Genomic DNA, 22,659 nt, shown 5'->3' on the forward strand with positions numbered 1-22,659 from the left:
GTTTGCTAATGTTAAACTAGCAGAAAAAGAATTAAAGAAAAGAAAAAAATTTGAAAATTAATTTATTAATTAATTTATTAATTTAATTATTAATAATAAATTAATTAGTAAGTTATGCCGGCAATTATATTAATATCAAGTAGGTTGCTTATTGGTGCCAGCCCGGTATTTAGCCGGTGAATAGGGCAATTATTATTATTTATAATTACTATTTTTATTTATTTATTTTTAATAATTTAAATTGAATTAAAATAAATTAGAAATACAAATACTGGCCCGGTACCGCACCGGTTAAATATTAGTGCCGGCCCGGTACTGCTGCCAGGTGGAATGTCGGTTGGACTTCATAAGCCCACTTTGCATTTACTTTTCATATGCAGGTTTAGGTTAGCGGATGTGGTGTCGACATTGCAGCCTCAGGGTCCTGAGTTCAATTCCTCGAATCTTCAGATTTTTCTATAATTGTTTATGTTTCTCTGTTTCAGCATTTAATATATTTACTGTTTCCAATTTAAAATTAATAATAATATTGATAATAATAATAATAATAATTAAACAATTAATCAGACTGAAATGTAATTTTTTTAACCGGCCCGGTACCACACCGGTACGGTACGGTTGCCGGATACCTACCGAAGTTATCATCCGGCAATTTACCGGTACTGCGCCGGTGGAATGAACAGATTTATGCCGGTACTGGACTAGTACCTAGCCGATTGTGCAGCCGGTAATAAACCGGCACTAAATGCCTTCCAACAATAACCGTGCCAGTACCGCCCCGGTGGATTATTCGGTACCGGCCCGGTACGTATGCCGGATACCTACCGTAGTTATCATCCGGCAATTTGCCGGTACCAAGACGGTGAAAATTGCGGTCTTATGCCGGTACCGCCCCGGCACTTATAATCCGCCGTTTGTACCGGGCCGGTACCATCCTGGTCGTCAATTTCTACCTGGGTATAAACAAATTAAAAAAAAATCTGTTGAATCATTTTTTAAGATATAATTAAATTTTTGAAATATATGAGACGTTCCATGTCAACCGGATCAGTTCTCTGTACATAATTCTATGGGATCATTTGTAACGTGTAAGGTATTAAAATGTTCGTCTTGAAGTTTGAATAACAGTTACAATCTGGCCTTTTTAAAAATCTAAAATGGCGGCCAAGTTCTGACTAATTATTATATGACTGAAAAGTAAAAAATGACGAATTAAAACTTCATTTAAGAAGGAAGAAAACGTTCGAATTAGCATTTCATTGATCACCAACACTGCTAGAGGTCTAGAAAATCAAAATATGTTTACACTTTTCAAAATTTTCAGAAATACAAAATGGCGGATACAATATGGCAGACTATTTTTTAAAAAATGACCCAATTTACTCGAAACTTGTTACTCGGGGGTTTTTGGGGTCACTGATTACAAATCTGAACTCAATTTTCAAAAATACAAAATGGCGGATCTAATATGGCAGACTATTTTTAAAAAATGACCCAATTTACTCGAAACATGTTACTAAGGGGTTTTTGGGGTCGCTGATTACAAATCTGAACTCAATTTTAAAAATACAAAATGATGGATGTAATATGAAAGAGTATTTTTTTAAAACGATCCAATTTACTCCAAACTTGTGAATCGGGGGTTTTTCAAGTCGCTGATTACAAATCTAAACTCAATTTTCAAAAATACAAAATGACGGAACATTTTCGCAAGCACGATTTAATGGATGTCTGATTCCTTTATGAATTGATAATCACACTGTAAAGGTTAAGAAAAATTTACGAAAAATACTGTTAATATTTTCACACTTATATAGGGCAGTATAGTCGAAGTCGGACCACCTTTTGACTTTTGTTTATAACTTTTTTTGGTAAAATGAATTTGGTCAATTGAAGTATATTGTTGGACAGTCCTGTTTAATTGAAACATTTTTTCTGTACAAAGTAAATTGATTGGTTTTAAAATGAAGAAGTTATAAAGATTTCAAAAAAAATCGTAGTCCACGTTGGCCAATAAATAGTCAACGTCGGTCCATATTTGAAATTAGAAATAAAATAACATGTTTAGAGTAACGGAAAATTGATCCTTTATTGTTTACAGCTTGTAACTTAATGAAATAATAAAATAACTTTGTTTTTTTAACCATGAGTCCCACAAAATTTCTGATTGCTTACCTTGATGATTTCATTTTTTTATCTTTTATTAATGGTTTTTCACATGATGGACAAAACTTTTTTTGAGCTTTTTTGTACCGACGTCACAGAAAACACTACTTTTGATTCTCCGAAAATGTAATGGAACGAAAAGTTAGGTTTCACTAAGATAAGCTGCGGCAAGCATGCGCGTAGGTAGCGCTAGTGAACTTGTCCAAATAATCGCAAATGGCCTAACTAGACTAAACCTAAGAATGGATGGTCAGAAACAGGTTATGTAGAATATATTGTAATTACATTTAAATCTACTTAATGAACTGTTTAAGCATATAAAAATTCTAAAATTAAAATTAATTGAAGAAAATTTGCAGAACTAAAACCAAAATAATGTGTATGTTTAATCAACAAACACCTCGAATACACTGAAAGAATTTTGGGCACAGTGTAAGTTTTAAATGGGAGCCGCCAGAGCTCACTGTCTTAGGGGTCGCATCATACCTTAGAAAGCGAGAATCTACTTCCGAAGGGTAAGCAGTAACTCCTCAGGTGCTGCTGCTCACCTTTCGGAAATTGATTCTTCATGTTTTTAGGTGAGATGAGAAATCTGAGACAAAGAAATCTGGCGGCTCCTATGTAAAGCTTACAGTCTGACCAAAATTCTTTCAGTGTAGATGAAAAAACATTTCGTTCTAAATTTTGACAAAACATACAGACTTAAATAAAATTTCAACATGACTGCTTCAAGTTTATTGCGTTCAAAATATTAAAACATGTTTGTATTCTATGCATAATATAATATTACGTAATGCTAAGTTTAAAAGATACATGTTTATACAGTAATAATTTTTAAAGCACAGTCTTTCGAGTAAATTGGGTCATTTTTTAAAAAATAGTCTGCCATATTGGATCCGCCATTTTGTATTTCTGAAAATTTTGAAAAGTGTAAACATATTTTGATTTTTTAGAACTCTATCAGTGTTGGTGATCAATGTAATGCCAATTTGAACGTTTTCTTTCTTTTTAAATGAAGTTTTATTTATATATTTTCTACTTTTCAGTCATATAATCTGTCAGAACTTAGCCGCCATTTTGGATTTTTAAAAAGGCTAGATTGTAACTGTTAGAGTACTTCAAGGCGAACGTTTTAACACCTTACACGTTATAATTGATCCCATAGAATTATGTACAGAGAACTGATCCGGTTGACATGGATCGTCCCTAATATTTTTAAATAATTCTAGTTCTGACGATACCTACCCATGTGACGAAGATTTTCGTAAAAAAATTTTGAGAATCGGTCCAGTAGTTTCCGAGCAAAACATCCCGCAGCATGGAAAAATGTGGTTTTGAGAAAAACGCGTTTAAAGTTTGTATTTTATACTTACATAGCCGTGTACGCGCTTAAATAGCATTGAAAAATAGTTATTTATGATACAAGTGCGTAAAGTGAGTGATTATACGAGTGATGCAAATCACACGAGTATAATAAACTTTATGCACGAGTGTCATACAACATTTTTTGTAACACTCACCTGCACCCTCCCCCTTTATACAAATATTTAAATAAATAAAAGAAAAAAATATACATGTATACATACAAAGCGTATATATTTTCCCAACGCCTGGTCTGAAACTGCAACTTTCGTGGTTACAGTATGAGGAAAGAGAAGTTTAGTAGTATTAGAGTAGTACTATACTATACAATACTACACTATAGTAGTAGAAGGTGGGCAGAAAAGCGTTAATCCGTTAATCGTTAATTAAATCCGTTAATTTTTTCGTTAACGATTTAACTTTTAAATTAATTTTAAAAACATTTAACGGACTTGTTAACTTCCGTTACATTTCTCTTTCGTTAACTAAGGTCCGTTAAATTTCTTTTTTTTGAAAATTTTAATTATCCTACTAAAAATAAAGTCACAAAGCGACAGAAATTTAGTCAGAATCTCTGATGATTTGAAACTGCTTTTGTTATGATTGCAGCCACAGAACATCAGACTTAAGTCATGTTTAATCAGAAAAATTCAAAAGTAGTCAAGTTTTTTATACGAAGTCGACACCCTCTTTTACAAGTCCACTTTTACCCTCTTTTTTTTAATCAACTGACCGTCATAAAATTAAAGGAAAATATAGAAAATTAAGAAAATAGAGACAATCAATAAAAAAACAACAATTTTTAGTAAAAAAGTGCAAGTTATTTTGATTAAAATCTTTTTAAATAGTTGAAATTTTGTAAAATTTAATTGAAAAATAATTAATTTATTTGAAGTATTTTGTTACAATTTTTGAAAATCAGTGTTTGAAGAATAAAAAATCTTTAAAGGCAAAATTAAAAATAAAAATTAATGAAAATTGGCTTCTAATTTTTTTAAATTCAATATTTTCAGTGTTTTTAATTACATATATTACCAAAAATCTTAATACATACAAAAATAACACAGCTACACAAAAAAAAAGTTCTGACCTCGGGGTCTCACTATGTAGACTTTATGTTTTTTGGGTCGCTGAATCCGAATCCGAGGTCCATTTAACACCATCAGATTAGGATTTTGACATAACCTCAAAAAACCAATATGGCGGACACATTTTTGAAAAGTTCATCGGATTCGCTTGAAATTCGTTACTCGGGGGTTTTTGGGGTCGCTGATTACGAATTTAAAGTCTGATTTCAAAAATTCAAAATTTCTGTTAGTATTATTATAACGCGTCTTCACGCGTCTCTTATACCTACAAGGATTAACTCAGTGGAACATGTTTTTGTTAAATTTGTAATTAACTCTACGTGTTATATTTTGGGATCATTTTATATCCCCCCGAATTCTAGTTTAGCTACTTACACAACTGTTTGCACTATTCTTGAGAGTTTATATACTTCTTATCCTTCGGCCATTTTTTGTGTTTTTGGTGATTTTAACTTACCTTCTGTTACATGGATTTACGAACCTCATGATGGACCTTCCTGTGTACCATTAGACGGATCATCGCGCCAATGTAGAGACATTGCCAGTCATTTATCTGAGTCATTTGTATATATGAATCTCGTTCAGATTAACACTGTGGTAAATAGCGTTGGGTCATTGTTGGATTTGGTTTTGTATAATTCTTTAAATTATAATTTGGAGTTATCTATTGATCCTATTTTGCCTGTGGATAGTTATCATCCCCCTTTGACTATTGCTATTTTTAATTATATCGCTCCAAGTGTTAGTACGTCACCTTCTGATCGTCATTTTAAATATAATTTTAATAAAGCTAATCTTGCTGGTATCATTAATTTTCTTGGTAATATCGATTGGAACACCGTGCTTAACACTGGAAATATTGATGATGCTGTTGATATTTTTAATGATTATGTGTACTTTGCCTTCAGCTTATTCGTCCCAGTTAAGGTAATCAAGAATGATAGCTATCCACCATGGTTTACGTATGAACTCAAACGTTTAGTATGTTTAAAGAAAATTGCCCATAAAAAATTCAGGAACTCAAATGATCCGTTGGATTATTTAGAGTTTTCTAATTTACGAGAAAAGTGTAAAACATTATCCACTTTGACTTTTAATAACTATGTTTCTTGTGTTGAAAATTCTGTAATATCTAATCCTAAGCAGTTTTGGAATTATGTCAATTCTTTTCGTGGTGAATCGCGTATTCCGAATGATGTATATTTTGCGAATAACACAACGCATGTAACTGCGAATAGTAACGTTGACATTGCTAACTGCTTTCGACTTCATTTTACTTCTGTTTATTCTCCAACTCTTCCATACAACCGTAATACTGTTTCAGATTCTGATAATGATATTCATATTAATAGTTTTTCTATAAATAAAAAAATGATTAAGTTTAAATTAAATAATCTCGATGTCAACAAAGGTGCTGGTCCTGATCAAATACCGCCATGTATTCTAAAGTCATGTTGCTCAGTTTTTGTTGATCCTCTATTTATTTTATTTAATTGGTCTCTTGATAGCGGTATCTTTCCCTTAATTTGGAAAAGAGGCATTATAGTCCCGGTCTACAAGGACGGAGACAGGAAAAATGTATCTAATTATCGCCCTATCTGCATCTTAAGTACTATTTCCAAGATTTTTGAAAGCTTAGTTCTGGATATTCTGTATGCGCAAACTGAACATTTAATTATTGACGAGCAGCATGGCTTTATGAGGCGTAGATCAGTGATGACTAATCTTGCGTTGTTTACTAATTTTGTCTCTTTGAACTTAGATAGTAGGGTCCAGGTTGATGCTGTATATACAGATTTTTCTAAGGCTTTTGACAAGGTAGATCATGCGATCCTGGTGGTACGATTAAAGGCAATGGGTTTTTCTAATCATTTAATTTGCTGGGTGAAAAGTTATCTTTCTGACAGATTTTTATCAGTTCGGGTGGGTTACGACTACTCTGACGTATTTCTGGCTACCTCTGGAGTCCCTCAGGGTTCTCATCTTGGTCCACTTTTCTTTATACTTTTTATAAATGACGTTAAACATTTATTTAAAAATAGTTTTTTTTCATTATTTGCAGATGATCTTAAGATTTACAAACAGATTACTTGTGAGAATGATAATCTTGATCTTCAAAAGGATCTTGACCGACTCTATAAGTGGACCATTAAAAATAGACTTCCCTTAAATATAAAAAAATGTAGCGTCATCTCTTTCACGAAACGTCTGGAAGTAATGAATTTTAATTATTTACTTGGTACTGAGTTGGTTTCCAGGGTTACCCAGGTTCGCGATCTCGGGGTATTCTTGGACCCTGCCTTAGATTACAGAAATCATATTCAGAACGTTGTTAATAGGGCAAATAAGGTCTTGGGTCTTATCACTAGGAGCGCTTCTCGCTTTAAAAATATTTTGGCATTGAAAACTTTATTTTTCTCATTGGTAAGGCCAATTATTGAGTTTGCAGCATCAATCTGGTCCCCTTATCAGGAATGTTACATCATTGTGTTGGAGCGTGTTCAAAACAGATTTATGCGTTTTGTTGCGAGACAATTAAGGTTACCTTTCGATTTCTTTAGTCACGACTACTCTGAACTCAGAAGGGTTTTGAACATACCCTTAATTAAACATAGATTTTTATACGCTGATTTAATTTTCATATTTAAGATCATTAATGGAATTATTAATTGCCCGTCGATTTTGTCATTACTGCAGTTTTTTGTTCCTTTCAGGCCAGTAAGAAACCCTTCTGTGTTCAAACAGTATTGTTATCGAACTGACTCTTGTGCCAACTCAATATTGATAAGACTGTGTAGAGAAGCAAATCAATACCATGATGTTATTGATTTTTATGGTATCTCATTAAATAAATTTATTATTGATTTACGTAGGCTAATTCTTGCTAATACTAATTAGATTGTCATAACTTCGCATTATATTACTTTCTATTTAATTTGTAATTTTTAGTACTCTATGTACGAAAGGGCACTGCCCGTTTATATGTATAAATAAATAAATAAATTATTATTACATTTATTATTAATATTTCAAGTTACGTGTAACTACCCATCCCTATAGACCCAACCTTTTTTACAACAGTGCTTACATGTGATTCGCGTCATTTGATGATTTTATTTTGCATCCAATAAATGTGAAATTATAAACAATTGAATTGTGCGTACAAGTGTTTTTTCTCACATAATAAAAATAATAAAAATGACAATTTTTAAAAAATAATTGTACTTTGTGTATATATGTGTGTTTGTGATTAAAATAAAGTGATATTTATATATTTGTTTGTTATGTATTTATTATAAGAATAAATCGTATTTCAATACTTACCTTACCAAAATAATATTTATTTTAGTTGAAATATTATTAGCTTTTTTTCTGAAAAATTCTTTATGAAAGCAAATTAATCGGAGGTTTCTATTCCAAGCTTTAGTTTAGATCCTTAGATAAGTGTTTATACCATAAAAGCTTTGAATTTTTTTTATTTGGAAAAAACAATTGACTTTAAAAAAATAGCTAATTTTTAAGGAATGAAAAAAGTGTAACCTTGAGTGGAACACTCCTAAAAAATTGTAAAAGTTATTCTAAATTCTTTAATGTATTTAATATTTCTGATAAATTAAAACAAAATTTATGCTTATGCAGCTTCAGACCATGATTGTGTCGCAATGTTTACAAGTGAAACCAGTTTTAATAATTTTGGCACATATCAAATCAAAATCACAAAAAAATTAATAAAGAACATAAAACATAGTTTCAAACCAATTTATTGTCAATTTATTTCCATAAAAATGGTAAACTGACATTAAAAATATAAAAAACAGGCAGTTTACTCATAGTTATAAACAGTGGTCCATTCATGGTGACATGCAACTTTTTATGGCAGCCACCACAATTTTTTTTTAGTCAAAATTACCACTTAATTAAACTAAGACAATCAATTTCAATGCCCAAAGTAGTAGGAAAAAAATAAGTTACCTTTTAAAACTTAAATTTTACACTACTTTTACGCTTCCGAATCACTTTACTCATTGTAAGAGCGACTTCTTTTTTGGTTTGTGTTCTTAAAAATGCGTTACATCAGACGATAACGTATATGATTATCGCGGAACATAATTTCTTACGGTTTCTAGGTGCGGTGCTGCTATTCGTTTTATTTATTTCACGTTTCCGCTGTCAGATAACTTAAAAGCTCAGGTGGTCCACTTAAAGTGGCGGTCCACTCAATGTGACATTACCCTATATATATATATATATATATATATATATATATATATATATATATCAAGAAGACTAGAGACAGGAGGTAAAACTTCGGTAGTGAGGGTATGGCAATGCTGAATCACTCAGCTGATGTATGGTCGGGCGTTTACTTTCAAAAAAGTTTTCGCCGCAATAGACCACATGGACTTCTGCGCATCTAAACACGTAAACACGGGAAAATATATTCTATACAAATACAATATGAAATATAAAAATTTATATTTTTAAACATCTTTTAGTTATTAAAAAAAAGTTTTAAAACCAAAAAAATGTGTAAACTGTAGCATGAAGTGTATTAAAAGTTAACAAAAAGTAATAGTCATAGTGTTGTGTTTATCTTTCTTCTTGTTACAACTTTTCACACAGCACGTTTTCGGAATTTTTAACTATTTGAATAACAATTAAGGAAGATTTCGACTATATCAGCAATTAGTGACATCTATTAGACGTCGATTGAACTCTTTGGTTTAGAGTCAGGTGTTATTCTTAAGATAATTATTCCGATATGGTTGTCGGTATATAATTATATTTTTGAATTTAATTTTTGATCTGAAAAAATAAGCTGCGTGAACGACTGCACTGTGCATCTGTGAGGACTCGAACCCCAGTTAATAGCTGCCTTTCGCGGGACTAACGCCTACCAATGCACCATGCCAACACAGCCTGGACGTTTACGTTCAGCTCTTGACTTGCAATGTTCGGAATATGTAATTTCAATGTAAAATATTTAATTGCAATTAAATATTTAATAAATTTTTAGGAAAGTTTCGGTGCTGTGGGGGTATATATATATTTTTTTAAAAAAATGGTATTCATATATGACCGTAAATACGACCCTAAATACGGGCATAAATACGGCTGTATATACTGTTTCAATTACACTACCCTACTAAGGCCCGTATTTAGGGTCGTATTCACAGCCATATTTACGCTCGTACACACTAAAAAAAAGTTTTACTTTCAGCCTCTTTTTGAGGCTGAATTTAAGATGTAAACGGAGTCAGCCCCGTTAAACAAGGACAGACTTATGTGAAATACATGGGCTGAATTTAAGGTGTAAACGGAGTCAGACTTTTTTTCCTGTGTATTTACAGTCGTTCTTTTTGAGTAGGGTTGTTATTACAATTATATACTTATCGCAGTTTTGAAAATTAAGTCTTCCTAATCATTATAATTTGCTATTCTCCGCGAACGTGCCGGACCCCATCGACATTAACTAAAGAATCAGGGGATTAATAATTCCTAGAATGTCATGTGGCCTGCGCTTCGGGGTGAAATTATTTATTTATTGTTGGTGACTTGCAGACTTGCTTTTGATGATACAATAAAACATTGTTGACACTAATACACCATAACAAGAAAAGTGTTCTTCATTGTTTAAAATCATTATAATCGCTAATTTTTGTTATGTTTAATATTCCAAAAGAAAATTTATATACCACCAAGACATTTTCAAGTTATTAAACATTTTATTTTGCTCTCAAACAATATTACATACAACAAACAGACGACATAGGCTGCGCGCGCATCTTTCGTCTGATTTAGAGGAAGACATTTTTTCTAAGACCAGACGAAAATTGCGCGCGCAGCCTATGTCGTCTGTTTGTTGTATGTAATATTGTTTGAGAGCAAAATAAAATGTTTAATAACTTGAAAATTTCTTGGTGGTATATAAATTTTCTTTTGGAATATTAAATATTAAACAATCCAGTTAATTTTTCTCTTTAAACAATAGAATTTGAACTGGCCGCTTAAAAGTTAAATAGAATTATTTAAATAACTTTTTTAATTAACAAAATTTTATATAAACATTATTAACATTTTTTTTCGTTTTTTCATCCTGAATTTTTTTTTTTAAAAATCTGCCCGCCCTTCGGGTGGACACATTCTCATCCGCGCTTCGCGGATGTCTACAACATTTTGGTCTACAGACGGACATACATACAGACAGACTGACAGACACACAGACAGACGGACTCGCCGGACCATGTTTTTCGGGTTCAGGGGACCCCAAAACGTAAAGATTTCATAAAATTAACAAAAGTCAATTTTCGACCAAAACTAATACTTTCTCATGTGATGAGAATGTAATAAAAATTAGTTTTTTTTTTAAATAACTCGAAAAGGTTAGGGTTTGGCAAAAAGCTGTCAACAGCAAAGCTGTAGCTGATACAAAGCTGAGAAGAAAAATCTCTGGTAGCAAAATCGCATATGCAATAATGTCAAAAATAAAATGCAAAATAAAAATAAAAAAAAAGCAAAATAATGATAATGATAATAAAGATAATGGAGTCGGAATATTGATTTTTTGTCAAAAAAAGCGCACAAAAAATATATACATATATAGAGTGGTTTTTCCGGAAATTACGACTTTTTTGTGTACAAGTATGTTTTTCAAGTATTTTAGGGTGAGAATATGTCAAAATCAATTGACTGACTCTTACTTCTTTAAAAAAGTTCGATTTTCAGAGATATTTTAGGATTTTTTTAGTTTTTTTGACCATTTAGGAGACTATAACTTCGAAAATTGAGTTTTTATGAAAAAATGTTATAGAGAAAAGTTGTTTGTTTTTTCCTAATATAAAATAAAATAAAGTTAAAAATTTTGAAAAAATTGAGTTTTCAAAATTTTGAAACTACCGTAGTTTTTGTAGTTTTTAACGAAAATGGCTGGTTAACGAACTTAACCTTCATTTTTACACAAACTTTAAGTGTGTTAAATTTAAAAACGATCAGATAAGATTTTCAAAAGTTATTGTGTCAACAACATTTTGGTCTACAGACGGACATACATACATACATACAGACAGACGGACTCGCCGGACCATGTTTTTCGGGTTCAGGGGACCACAAAACGTAAAGATTTCATAAAATTAGAAAAAGTCAATTTTCGACCAAAACTAATACTTTCTCATGTGATGAGAATGTAAAAATCTTTAGTTTTTATTAAGTTTTATAGGAGATATAACGATTTCAAAATTTTTTCAAAATTTTGCTATCTCAAAAAGTACCGAATATTTTGACTTCATTTTTGGTGAAAATATTTCTTTTTATATATAGATTACAATCCCTGAGTTTCATTAAAATCCATTTGCTTACTCCAAAACACTGTCGAAGTGACGTGGAATTGCACTAGGACTTAGAAATTTTTGCTAGTAAATGATGTTGGCGATCCATGCGGGCCCCTCGTGTGGGCCCTCAAGGATTTGCCCCCATGTGAGTTCAATATTTTCAAAAAAATGTAAATAATTTTATGTGAAATATGTGTTTTTCATTGTTTATAATCATTCTAAACATTAATTTTGAAGTAATAAAAAATTATTTGAGGTTTGGACTTAGAAATTTTTGCAAGTCAATGATGTGGGCAATCCATGCGGCCCCTCGGTGTGGCCCTCATGGATTTGCCCACATGGATCAGCCCTCGTCGGCCCCCGCCGGGGGCCCTCACGTCGTGTGTGCTTGATGGGGGCTTTTTCCACACGGGCTGTTGAGGAATACATTAGAATTTAAATATTTTAAATATTGAATTAAAACTTAATTTAATTTAAATATTTTTGTATTTACATATTTATTTAACAAAAAATTATTCAAGTTTTTTAAAAGAAAAGAAGCATTTTTTGTTTTTTGTTGATTAAAAGTTTTTTAAGGTAAAAGCGTCTGGACACTTTTGTGAGAGAATGAAATTTCTTTTATTTTATATCTTTTCATTATATCTTTTCATTATTCATATTATTTCTAATTCTTAATTCATGTTGTTTCCTTGTAAAAAACTTTGTTGTAATAAAAATTTTCAATTATGATTATCCATGATATTTTATCCATTTCAATGTTTTTTGATCTCAGTAATTCAAAAATATTTTTTTTTCTAAAAAATATTTATTTTCAATCTTTAATGTAAAAATTTGTTAAATTAATAGTGTAAATTTAAAGTTTTACAAGAGTATGTAGTCTTGATTTGTTAATTTAATAATATTAGGTACAATAAAATAATTTTAGTATTATTATTATTTAATTATTGTTATTATTTACTAATTAGTTACCTAATTATCGTACTTATTAATTTTATGACATATTGCTCTATTTTTAAGCATTTTAAAATAAGGGAAATCAAATCTCATTAAAGTATAAACTATATGTATATGCATATATTAAGCAATTGAAGTATGTAATTTCATTTTATTAGTATTAAGTGACATAGTGAGGAAATTTAAAATTCTGAATAAATCCGACTAAAAATAGAGAGAAACTGAAAATATTCTAATTCTTATTAATTACTGTTTTTAATAGAAAATTATTCTTTTTTTAATGTAGAAAATTCATCTTCTGGTTCAACTTCTCCCAACATTCCAGCGCATCTCAGAAAGAAAATTTTGCACCGGAGATCGGTCGATAATTTGGTTGTCAAGTCGCCCACGAATTCGGCACGTCATTCGAGTCCGGAGTCAATTAGAAGTGCTCCGCTTCATCAGAAACCAAGATCCACTTCTCATGATACGTTGACGAGCTCCAAAGCTCGTCGTCTACTTCAAACTGATGGGGCCTCCATGGACAGTCTCGCTAAACAAGCACTACTTGCTGCGCAGGTTTTGCTTCCAATGCACAAGGCCCGAGAAAGGTGATTAAAAAAATAAACTTTGGAAAAGGAAAGAAACAAAAACAAGAAAAACGAAAAGAAATAATGTTTGCAAGACTTGTAGACTTCATATTCGTTTAATCTCAACCTTTAATTTTTCTAAATTATCATTAATTTTATTTCCCGGAAATTCAATCTTCAATAGAAGAATTTCTTTTGCAATTCTAAATATCAATTTGAGGGTGACAGAGTTGAGTTTTTTCTTTTTTAAAAACAAAAAAATTTATAGTACAATAAAGAATTAACAATTTTTTAATTCTAACAATAATAAAAAAAGAATGTTTATGGCAAGATTTACAACAAAATTACAAAATCGAAAATTAAATAGGGCTAAGCTAATGAAAATGACTACTTGAGGGGTTTTGAGGTCGCTGATTACAAATCCGATGTCAGTTTTTTAAAATAAAAATGTCGGTCAAAAAATTGAAGAAAATTTCACTTTTCTAAAAAAAAGTCGGGGTTTAAAGCCAAAAGATGAAACACATTATACACAAATAAAGGTTTGTTCTCTCTTTTGCTCTTCTATTCTCTCTCATTCTCTTATATAATGCTGAAAATAGTGTTGTAGTTTGATAGAAACAATTTTCTCTCTTTCTATTATAAGAAATATTGTTGAAATTATTCTGTTTCTATTTACCCCGAATTTCCAGTTGTTAGGGGTAAATAGAAACAGTCTCCTATTTTTAATTAAAGTTTGCAAAATAAAAAAATTAAAGTTGATTTTTGTTGTAGTATCAATAAGAGATAATATAAATTTTAATATTAATTTTTAGTTAATTTTTTTTCAAATGCGAGTCAATACACTGTAAAAAAGAGCGTCTTGGTTTAAGACGTTTACGTGGTCACATTTTAGACATTTATAAGCGTCTTATTTGCCTTCTAAAATGCATGTATTTGGAGGTTATGTTTTTCATTTAAGACGCTCAAATAAGACGCTTATTTACATAATACGTTTATAAACGTCTAAACGTCTTATTTTTAGACGCCATTTTTTGCAGTGTAGGAAATATTTTTGTATATACTGCTGCTAATTGACAAACGGAAAATGGGAAAATACTTAGAACCTGTTGGGGGTAATCTAAGGTTCGAGGTTTAAGGCCGTAATTATTTTTAAAATTTTTTATTTAACTAAAATAACTACCGTTTCGATTTACCCCAACTGACCCTAATGATCTTTATTAAAATTTTTTGAAAATAATTGAAGTCTTTCGAAAAATGTTAAAATGTTTAAATTTCTATTAAAATTGCATTGAAAATAATTGAATTCCTGAGAAGAATTTTATTCAAATTTTAGAAAATAATTTAAGTCTTTCAAAAAATTTTATTAAAATTTTTTGTGGAAAATGTTTCCTGCAATTTACAATTAATTATAACAACAATTAAAATTAATGAACTAAAATTAAAAAAAGGAAAGGAAAGTTTTTTTGAGAAAATTGATACCAATAAATTTTAATTTGCAGAAATTATTTGCACGGAAGAATTGCGGCCAATTCACTTTTGGGACCAGTGGAATTGGAAAAAGTATTGCCAAATAGAGAGATTAAAATATTCATAGGCACGTGGAATATGAATGGCCAAACACCGCCCAAGGAACTGAATGATTTTATGCTACCACCTGATATTGAGACAGTGCCTGATATGCTTGTAATTGGAACACAGGAATCGTGTTCAGAGCGAACAGAATGGGAGGCATCATTGCAAGAGACGTTGGGACCGTCGCATGTATTATTGTCGAGTGCAGGTCTTGGTACATTGCATTTGGCACTATTCATTCGTAGAGATCTCATTTGGTTTTGCTCGATTCCTGAGGAGGATAGTTTTTCAACTCGAACAGGAAGTGCTTTTCGCACTAAGGGCGCCGTTGCATTGGCGTTGATTATTTTTGGCACGAGTTTTCTTTTCGTCACTTCACATCTAACGGCGCATCAGGACAAAGTTAAGGAGAGGGTCAACGATATTAAGCGAATCGTGAGAAATCTCGATTTACCAAAAGATTTGCCCACGAGGCACAAGAGTAAAGGTATCTTAATAATTTATCATTATTAAAACCTCTTCTAGTTATCGTGTTCACAAATAACGCGATCCACACACACATACATCCGAACAATTGTTCAGGATGTATTTGCTTCCTCCACGAGAAAGCAAAAATAAGTAACATTATATCATTTAATTTAAAAATTCTGGTCGAAACTAATTTAAACATCTAACTAACCTAATATTAATTAAAATTTTAGAAAATAATTGTTTTCTTCAAAATTTTTCAATAATTTAAAACATTTGATTTTTTAAAAAATTTGAATTTTTAATAATATGTAATTGAAAAATTTTAAAGAATTGAAATGATAAGTTTATAATAGAAAAATTCAAAGAATTAATGTCTTAAAAATATTTTAATATGAATTTTTAGAAGCTAATTTTTATAAATTTTCATTTTGAAATTTTCTAATTTGATACTTTTTATTATAATTTTTGAGAATTTATATATATTTAAAAATTGCATTTGAAATTCTTCAAAATTTGATGTCTAAAAATTGTAATGCTATACTTTAAAAAACCAATAATACTAGTTTACAAAATTACAAAAAATTTCTGAAGTGCCGCAGCATTTCACTGTCATTTCTTATGTAAAAGTTGCTCCCGAATCCGAATATGAAGTCAGATATTGGTTCACAAATGATGTCACGCAATTTTTCAGGATTTTAGATCCCCCCTCCCCCTGTCACTCAATTACATGCAATTTCACATGTAAAGGCGCTTGCACAGCTCTACTACCTGCCTGCCTGCAGGTCGTCATGGTAACACATAAGAGTAAGAGAGTCAGAAAATTCAAATTAAATGTTTTTTCCCTCACTCTCATTGCGCCTGCCTGCGCAGGCAGGCAGGCAGGCAGTAGAGGTGAGAAAGTACCTTTAAAATACATTGTGTCACGTTTAGAAGAGACCTCCCCACCCCCAAAAAACGTGACATCATTTGTGAACGCTCTCATTGGACTGACGGTTTAGGAGCAATTATTTATGAATTTGTTTGAAATTTCTCATTATTTTTAACAAAATTTTAGAAAATGATTGATTTTTTCAATAAATTACGTAACAAAAAACGTGTTTACGTTTTTAAGCTATTGTCAATCAAAATTGAACTGAAAACATAGAAGGTATAAGCACTTAAGTAAACGTACAGAATATTAGCATTTGGCGGATTTCACGTCAAATGTCCAACCAAAATAAAAATGTTGATTAATCAATTCCTAATTTTTTTATGAGTTGTCCTATACGTTAGTAATTTTTTGACAAATATTTTTGAATTTTATCAAAAAGTACCAGAAGGGGAGGGGGTAAAAGTTTTGAGTTTTGATGCGACACGCACTACTTCATTTATTTATTAATTTTAAATTAAACAATGAAGAATAGTTTTCGAAAATGGTTTGTTTAGATTTTTTCATCAGCTTTCGATTGCCGTAGTCCACTTTACATAAATTTTTGATTTTGACAAAAATTTTTGAAAATAAAATTCAAATTTTTTCATCTTCGGGCTTGTTTTTTTTAATTTTATTTTTATTGGAAATCTAAGGTTTTTTCCCAAAAAATACTTAATTTACAGAAAACCGTTTTTTTGTTTTCGAGAAATTAAATATTGAATATAGCGCGTCACGTTAGCGAGCGGATATTACGCGTTGCGCCGCGTGGTCTGAATCTCCAATTTCCTGTTTAAAGAAGTGTACAGCCCATAGATTTTGTCGAAATTTTTTTAAAATACTCAAAAATAAATTTTTAAAAAATTTAAAGAGGCACTTTTTTGAATTTCGAATTTTTATTATTATTATTTTAATGCAAATAACAAATAAATGATGACTTCAATAGCTTTTCTTCTTATATGTACTCTACCGTCTACGAGTATCAGGACGGTTACACGCGACTCTATAAAAAAACATGCCATCACTTTTTCAATCACATCTCGTAAATAAAAGAAGATATAAAATGTAAAGCCGTGTTTCGACCGATTGGTGCATTGAAATTCAACTGTGACAACTCGATTCTGGCTTTGCGCGGCAGCGAATGAGAGAGAAAGCAGGACGAATTCATGCGTGGGAACGATGAACTTTAGAGTTTCTTTATATTACTCGTGAAACATCATTATTTATTATTCCCCAGCATAAATCCGTCCCTGTTTTCTCTCCCATTCGCAGACACGGGAAGCAAGAATCGAGTTGTCACAGTTAAATTCCAATGCACCAATCGTCAAAACTCGGCTTCACATTTTTAATGATATATCGAAGACGGATTAACCTTTTTTAATTTTCGAAGGCTTATTTCAAAGCTGAAATTCTAACGAAGATTTCTGTGTTTTTAAAAAACTTTTATCTAAATTTTTTTAGATTTTTGAAAAAGTTGAAGTCAAGAGATAAAAATGAAAAAATTTGATAATTTTTTTATTTCTTTCTCACTCTACAACTCACAAAATAGTTAACGAAATTACTTCAAAGATAGCTTATTTTACGCAGAATTTAATCAGCTTTCTAACCGTATTTAAGTTTTTTTTGTATCTCCTTTTATTTACGAGATATGATTGAAAAAGTGATGGCATGTTTTTTTATAGAGTCGCGTGTAATCGTCCTGATACTTGTGGACGGTAGTGTATTTGGAAAAAATTTGTTTCTACTCGACATTGTTTAAATCTTGAGTATTTTTCTGCAAGTTTTCCATGCAAAGTTCGCAAGTTTGCATCGAAGTTTGCAGCAAACTTGCATACAAATAAAAATGTCACCTCCCTGTAGGAAAGGTGACTAAAATATAGTGCGCAGCTCTAGATGTCATAGTACACTACTGCGCATACATTTAAGTTTTTGCTATTTAGGGCAAGTTTGATACAAACTTGCAGTGCAAACTTGCTAAGTGGGTGACATTTTTATATTTATGCAAGTTTGCTGCAAACTTGCGAAATTTGCATGGAAAACTTGCAGAAAATGTATGTGCTTTGTAGGTATTCAAAATGACATCTTTTTTAAGCGTTTTAAAATTATGTTACCAATAATATGTTTATAGACATTTTTCATAGCCATTTCGTCTAATAATCAAGTGAAGAGTTTGTTTATATAGCATAGTCAAATGATTACTTATAAGTAATCATTTGACAAGTTTGCATAAATATAAAAATGTCACCCACTTGGCAAGTTTGCACTGCAAGTTTGTAGCAAACTTGCGCCAAATAGCAAAAACTTAAATGTATGCGCAGTAGTTTATCTAGAGCTGCGCACTATATTTTAGTCACCTTCATTACAGAGAAGGCATTGTTCATCAAAATATATGCAATTTGAAATTTTTTTTAGGTATTTTAGAAAGTTTGCTGCAAATTTTCCTCAAGTTTTCATTGCAAACTTGGCAAGAGGGTGACATTTTTATTTGTATGCAAGTTTGCTGCAAACTTGCAGAAAAATACTGTGCTTTGTGGGTATAAACAAATGAACAATTCAATTTGTTAATTCAATTTGTTTACAACATAAAACGATGATTACTTATGAAAGAAAATTATTAAAATATTGTTGGTAACATAATTTTAACAGAATTAGAAAAAAACCATGACTTTTTAACTTCAAAACAAATGAACAGTTCATTTGTTAACTTAATTTGTTTAAATAACACTAGTCACTATTTTTGCGCGCTACGCACGCCCCTTTTCTTTCTGCTATTAAAAATGGAAATGTTTTACACCGAAAAGTTTTTAATATTACTCTAAAGATACACACATAGTTATTAAAAACATTTTATCTTTGAAGGATTAAATTTTATTTTAAATTTTGTGTACCTATTCTTTTTTTGAATAATATGTTCTTGTAATATAACATTATTATCTGCATCATTTAATTCACCATTGACAACTTTAAGTAAAAAATCTACAAATTCCGTTTCTTGTGATAAAGCTCTCATATTATCTGTTAATGTGTATTTTTTTAAATATTTCTATAGTTTACTATTTTTTATTGATAAATTTACTATTTCTGATTTAGTACCCCGTTCTTTAATTGGTAAAGTTTGTCGAAAATCTCCTCCTAGAATTACAATTTTACCACCAAAAGGTTCGTTGGAATAGATAATCCATAATTTCTAAAGCATATTTTGGAGCCATTGGTGCTTCATCCCAAATAAAAACATCTATATTTTTTAAAAAGAGGCCTTCTAAAGATTAAACTTTAATGTTTAAAGATGAATCACTGTATAATGGAACGGGTAAGCCTAAAACTTTATGAACAGTTTTTTCATTAGGAAGCAGAGTCGTAGTCATACCTGTAAATGCCATGTTGCAAACATTTATTTCTTTACTTCTTAACAATTGCCATAGAACCATCAAAAGAAGAATCCTTTAGGGCATCAAGTACATAATCAACTACATGTTTTTGTTTTACATTTAATTTAGCATAATTATGTTCTCCTATGTTAATATGTTCTGCAATATTTATATCATTAACTTGTTCAGTAAAAATTTTATCTTGTATATCTAATAACCCCTGAAAGTCAGTTAAATTATATCCTTCGTTAAATAACATTGTTTTAATATTTCTACAAGCCCTTTGTTATTTTTTAATAATCTTCTGACATTTGACCCTTAAATTGTTCCCATATATAGTTTATCCAGATGTACAGAATGATATTGAATTAAAATTCTTGTAAATAATTGGCGAAGTGAATAAGGTATCATCCATAATGCAGCTTCTTCGATTGTCCTAATCCACTCACTATCATCTTCTACAAGTCCTAATGCCAAACAAGCAGTTGTAAAAGATTCATAAACAACTCCATTAACAGTTCTCAAACTGAATACAAATCAACTGAATACATTCTTCCCAATACTTTTTCTTCACGAATTCTTTGTTTCCATTCAAGAGATTTTGTTACCCATGTATAATGCTCTGGTATATCTGAATAATAATACTTTTGAGCATTACTATCTCGTTGGTTATGTTTAAAATAATCCAAAAGTTTTGTATTTAAATCGAAAGAAATGCCGTTACTATCTTTTTCTTCTCGAATAATAACATTCTGTTCATTTGGCAAATGTATGGGTAAGCGATTAACGCTATGATTCTTTTTCTCTAAAGGTTTACTTAGAATTCTCCAAACTGCCTCAACTGGACCAACATATCTATTTTCTTCATTATGATGTATTTCATTATGATTAACAGTTGCCTCACCATTCGCATTTGTGATAACAATAGATGCATCATCATGCCCTTTGAGAATATATTTATAAAAATATTTAACAGACTTGATACTCAAAACTATTTCTACATTAATATGTCAATTAAATATTTCTGAAAGTTTAGGGCAATACGGATCAACAATAGAATTATCAACAATAAATCCATTTGGTCGTTGATACGCTTTATTATTATTTCTTCGACGACAATGAACATAGCAATTTTCTTCAATTATAGTTTCTTCTTGGTAACTTTTTGGAAATTTTTTTGAATATTTCCCATCAATTAAACACTAATCTCCACAAGGTCCGTGAATATTATTTTGCATTATTATTTTATGTAAACTGGATTGATATTTTTATCAGGAATTTCTGCAGAAATATAAAGATCAACACTTTCAACTGTTAATATTTTAGAATTTTCTTTCAATATAACTAACAAATGAATGTGTGGCAATCCTCGCTTTTGAAATTCAATAACATAAACATAAGATTTGACTTCTCCAAATAATTTATTATCAACAATAGGTTTAAGTAGATGTTTAACTTTTAATGCGAAAACCCTAGTTACTTTATCAGGTCTATCAGCATCATATTTCGAGGTGATCCTATAAAAGTAGAAGGCAATATAAGCGTTTTTCACACGTGTACATCATTTTCCAACACATGATTGTGTAAATAATCCATCAGTCCTTTATATCTTTCACTTCTCACTTGAGCTTGATTATTTGCAGAAAATCTTAATCTATCTTTTTCTATTTTTACATCATTTTCAACCACCCATTGTTGAAACAATCTTCCTCCATATAAAAATTGATTAAATTTTTTATCTCTTACAGCAATTTTGTATTTAATGTAGGCAGACCTAGAAATAGTATGATTTAGAAATCATTCTGTAATCACTATCACTCCAAATCATATTAATATTATAACCCTTATTTCTAAGTGGATAAAATATGGGATAAATCCATGGTTCAACATTCGGATCTAAATTACTAACCAATTTTAATTCCTTTGTAGATTTATTATAAACCGTTTCATAAGATTCTAGTATTTCTCCTTTAGAGTTTGTATTAAAAATTGCAGCAACTTCATTAAAACTTTGAGAATTGTATCTATTTTTATCAAAGCTTTTTTTCAACGTGAACAATAATTGTAACTCAAGAATTTGTTCATTATTTGTCTTGCTAATTCAACTACTATTTGAATTACCTTTGACATCATCATGTGAGATTTTGTGTATGCATTAGAATTTCTCATAATATTTTCTATAGATTTTAAACCGTCTTTATCCAAATTTTAGTTACTTTTTAATCTGTATCTCATTGATTTCTCAGGGTCATAAATAAATAATTGACCAAAACATGGATCCTCACCTTTATCCGGATATAAAGCACTATTAATTTAATAGTAAATTTGACCTTGAATTTTGTAACAGAATGGTCCTCTTCTTCTGCCATTAAAATTAATTATATTAGCATTTAAAGATCCAAAAAAAAGAATTATTATATAGCCTTATATTCTTTTTAAAATGACCTAATTTTTTTATGAAATCCTTCTAACAAAAGCCTTAATTCAGCTGGATATTGTATTAAAGTTAACACAACACCTCCATGACTACAGCAGGCATTAAAACTAACTTTTTTACCAGTAACTTTTTCATCTTTAAAATGTTTAGCTTGACAATGTGTGCAGTAATTATTTATCGGACCTAGATAATTTTCAACATTCAACTCATTTTGAATTTGATGCTTTAATACTCCTTCACAATAATTTCTTTGACATCGAGTATTCTTTGCTTTTGACAAAGAATTTGTATCACTATTTTTATTTTTTAATTTAAGGATCTCAGCATATTCTATTTTGGATTCGACTTGAAGTTTTTTCTTAGTTCAAGTGTGTTTTTCATTTAATAATTTACGTTATCAATTGTACACGTTATAATTTTTGCCTCTCACGATAATT

At 30.5% G+C, this 22,659-nt stretch overlaps 1 protein-coding gene across 2 annotated transcripts in view; it reads left to right on the top strand.

Annotated features, from left to right (window-relative positions):
- The window catches only part of LOC122500441 (inositol polyphosphate 5-phosphatase E), a 154,892-nt gene that overhangs the window by 47,078 nt on the left and 85,155 nt on the right, over nt 1–22,659 (top strand). For both annotated transcript variants that reach the window (XM_043609367.1, XM_043609366.1), the window contains exons 2-3: nt 13,185–13,488; nt 14,967–15,526. In XM_043609367.1, the coding sequence (XP_043465302.1) occupies nt 13,185–13,488; nt 14,967–15,526 (864 nt within the window). The remainder of the gene's footprint in view (nt 1–13,184; nt 13,489–14,966; nt 15,527–22,659) is intronic.

Source organism: Leptopilina heterotoma, unplaced genomic scaffold, assembly GCF_015476425.1.
Source record: "Leptopilina heterotoma isolate Lh14 unplaced genomic scaffold, ASM1547642v1 Lhet_186, whole genome shotgun sequence".
NCBI classification, from domain to species: Eukaryota; Metazoa; Arthropoda; class Insecta; order Hymenoptera; family Figitidae; genus Leptopilina; species Leptopilina heterotoma.